The sequence below is a fragment of the Palaemon carinicauda genome, chromosome 1 (genome assembly GCF_036898095.1).
Source record: "Palaemon carinicauda isolate YSFRI2023 chromosome 1, ASM3689809v2, whole genome shotgun sequence".
In the NCBI taxonomy this organism is placed as follows: domain Eukaryota; kingdom Metazoa; phylum Arthropoda; class Malacostraca; order Decapoda; family Palaemonidae; genus Palaemon; species Palaemon carinicauda.
In genome coordinates, this window is record NC_090725.1 from 166,129,235 (window position 1) to 166,132,085 (window position 2,851).

General features: G+C 38.0%; 1 protein-coding gene across 1 annotated transcript; it reads right to left on the minus strand.

Annotated features, from left to right (window-relative positions):
• Positions 1-216: 216 nt before the first annotated feature.
• LOC137623976 (piggyBac transposable element-derived protein 4-like) lies at positions 217-1,956 on the minus strand. Its single transcript, XM_068354706.1, has 2 exons — positions 1,596-1,956; positions 217-1,379 (listed from the first exon to the last, which is right to left on the minus strand). Exons 1-2 carry the CDS (start codon positions 1,954-1,956, stop codon positions 217-219), a joined length of 1,524 nt encoding a protein of 507 aa, XP_068210807.1.
• Positions 1,957-2,851: the final 895 nt, after the last annotated feature.

Below are 2,851 nucleotides of genomic sequence, written 5' to 3' on the forward strand. Positions count from 1 at the left end.
TATATATATATATTCAAGTGGCACTATCACTTATTATTATTTACGAACACAAATTTTCATTGTTCACACAAATACAGATATTTACAAAAAAAGCAATTACCTTACTATTACTAAGTACAATTAGAATTTTCTGATACATTTATTTTTTTTTTTTTTACTTTTTTCACTTCATTTTTTTCACTTATTCATTATTTACAAACATGCAACACACCACATTTATTTTGATGTGGATGGACCACCACCAACATCTTTGTGCCATTCCTTGAAATGCTCAATGCTACAAATGCCTGGTTTCTCGGGGCATCCATCGCAGCAATACCTGGTTTTTTTCTCGACCTTGCATACTCTGCACCGCTTCCGGGGTTTTTGATTGCCTCCTGGTGTAGGAGCAAGCTGGATAAAAGCATGAATTACTTCCTCTACCTTCCTTTTGCGGCCTGCTCTAGGGTTCGCAGCAATAAACTTCTCTCTCACTTCAATTCCTTTTGGACTGTGAGTCTCAATTATTTCTTCAACAGCTTTCAGGATGAATCTCTTGATGGTGCTTTTTTTGTTCACTTTATTCTTGTAAAGTAGGAAGCTGTTTAGCATGAGAAGCATAATGAAATGCAATCCTAATTTCTTGAACCATGCCAGAGACTTGCGGCTTGGATCTATGGGTTCCAAAAGCTGATCTGCTTTATCAACACCTCCCATAAAATCATTATATTTTTCTATCATGTGAGGCTTTTTGAAACTTATTTTCCTTCCACCAGGCAACACTTGCTGTTTTTCGACAAATAATGTTGATTCATAACAAGTGGAAATAACATACACTTCCCTCTTATCATTCCATTTGACAATCAAAGTATTGTCTTTCCTGACAAATGATGCCTGATGGTTTATCAACTTTTCTCCTCTCAGTTCATTTGGCACTCCTCTGTTAGGACGAATGGTGCCAGTCATCAATGTCTCTTGCGTGAGCAAAAAGTGTGCCAAACGAATACTCGAATACCAGCTATCTACAAAAATGTGACGTCCTTGCCCAAGGACAGAGTTTGCCAAATGCACAACTATTTTCTCACTGATAGACAACTCATTAGCCCCAGGGACATTTGGCAAAACATAAGAGTCACTAGTTTCTTTTCCATAATAGATTTGAAAATTGTAGCAGTATCCACTCCACTCTTTTTCACTGTTGCACATGACAAAAACCTTTATGCCAAAGCGAGCACGTTTGGTTTTTATAAATTGGCGAAAGCCAAGTCGTCCTTTCCATAATACCAATGCTTCATCAATGGCGATATTTTTCCCTGGATCGACATTTCCCATCATGGGCACGAGAATCTTTTCACGAAATGTATCCAATCGTGTAGATGGCATCCTTTTGTTTACAGTCTCTGGCAAGGTAAATCTCAAAAATTTCATTATTGATAGATATCTATCTCTGCTCATGATAGATGAACAAAAAAAATGAACACCTGGTTCGTAAGGTTGCCTTGTCCAATACTGGTTTATTTTACTATATTTACACTGTCCTGTATATATATATAAAGCCAGAAAGACATACAATTCACCCACTGTAATTTCATGCCATTTCAGTCTGTTTATTTTACCTTTGAGTTCAGGATTTTCTTCAAAAAAATGCTTCGCACGTTCATTTGAACATTCCACGATGTGCGCTACAATATCACCTGTGATGAATTTTTTCACGCACTCTATCACTGATGAGTCACTGCTTATTCCAAGGTTGGGATTCACACCACTATAGGCCTGCCTTAGGGGAGGTACTGAGTTAGGCCTCTTATCGGCAAAAACATCAACACGTGACCATCCACCACCTAAAGAAAGGAATGATTCGTCGTCACTTTCATGGATATCACTCTCCATTGACGTATAGTCTTCACTGTCTGAATCCCCCATATCCTCCTCTGGATGATATGAATCATCACTGTCCGAAATTTCAATGTCAGACATTATGAAATCAACACAAAAAAGGCAAAAACACAGCAGAAAACGTTCGTATGTCCGCCACCAACAAACAACTCCCGCGCGACTGCTGGTGATGCTGCTTCCACAAAGACGAATGCCCAGTTTTCTTTTATTCTGGAAAATCCCATTTTCTATAGTAGACGAATAAGAGCACCACAGGCATTACGAATAGGGAAAACTAATCTATTGTGGCCATTCCGACTTTCTTTATGTCTCTGTGGGATTTAATATAACCTTGGGTCACCCGTTCGACCCATCGTAATATATACGGCAAAAATGATGGGACACCCGTTCGACCCGTCGTGCGGAAGAGGTTAATTAACCCAAAGAATGTTGTTTAACAGCATGTAACCATATATGAAGATCCCATTGCTTAATAACTTGCTTCCATTGGCGAGACGGTCGCTCCTTCATCATCTCTCTCCTTCACTAACTCCGCTAATATCGCAGATATTACCCACTTTTGAACTCTAATTAGAGCAAATTTTTTTTCTTCTTTATGTTAGTGAGATATTGAAATTGTCTTTTCCTCTTTGGCATGATGAGATTCTTACCGAAACCAAGATAAAAAGATGTAAAAGTGAGTGAATGTCAGAGGGCAAACTCAAACATGTGCTCTCTCTGAGGAATGTTCTAGCACTGAATGGTATAATCATAAGAATTTCTGTCTGGTGACTCAGGGAATCTATAAAGGTGCCATTGTTCACAATTTGTTTCATATTAAAATATAATACTTATCAAAATTTACCATAACAAGATATACTGCATTTTCTTTTGGCGATCAATGTTTTTGGTTGATTTACACTAACTATGAAAGTACAAGCAATTTTAACAAAATATTTCGTATACGCATTCTTCCTTGCCCTGCGAAGGTCAGTGA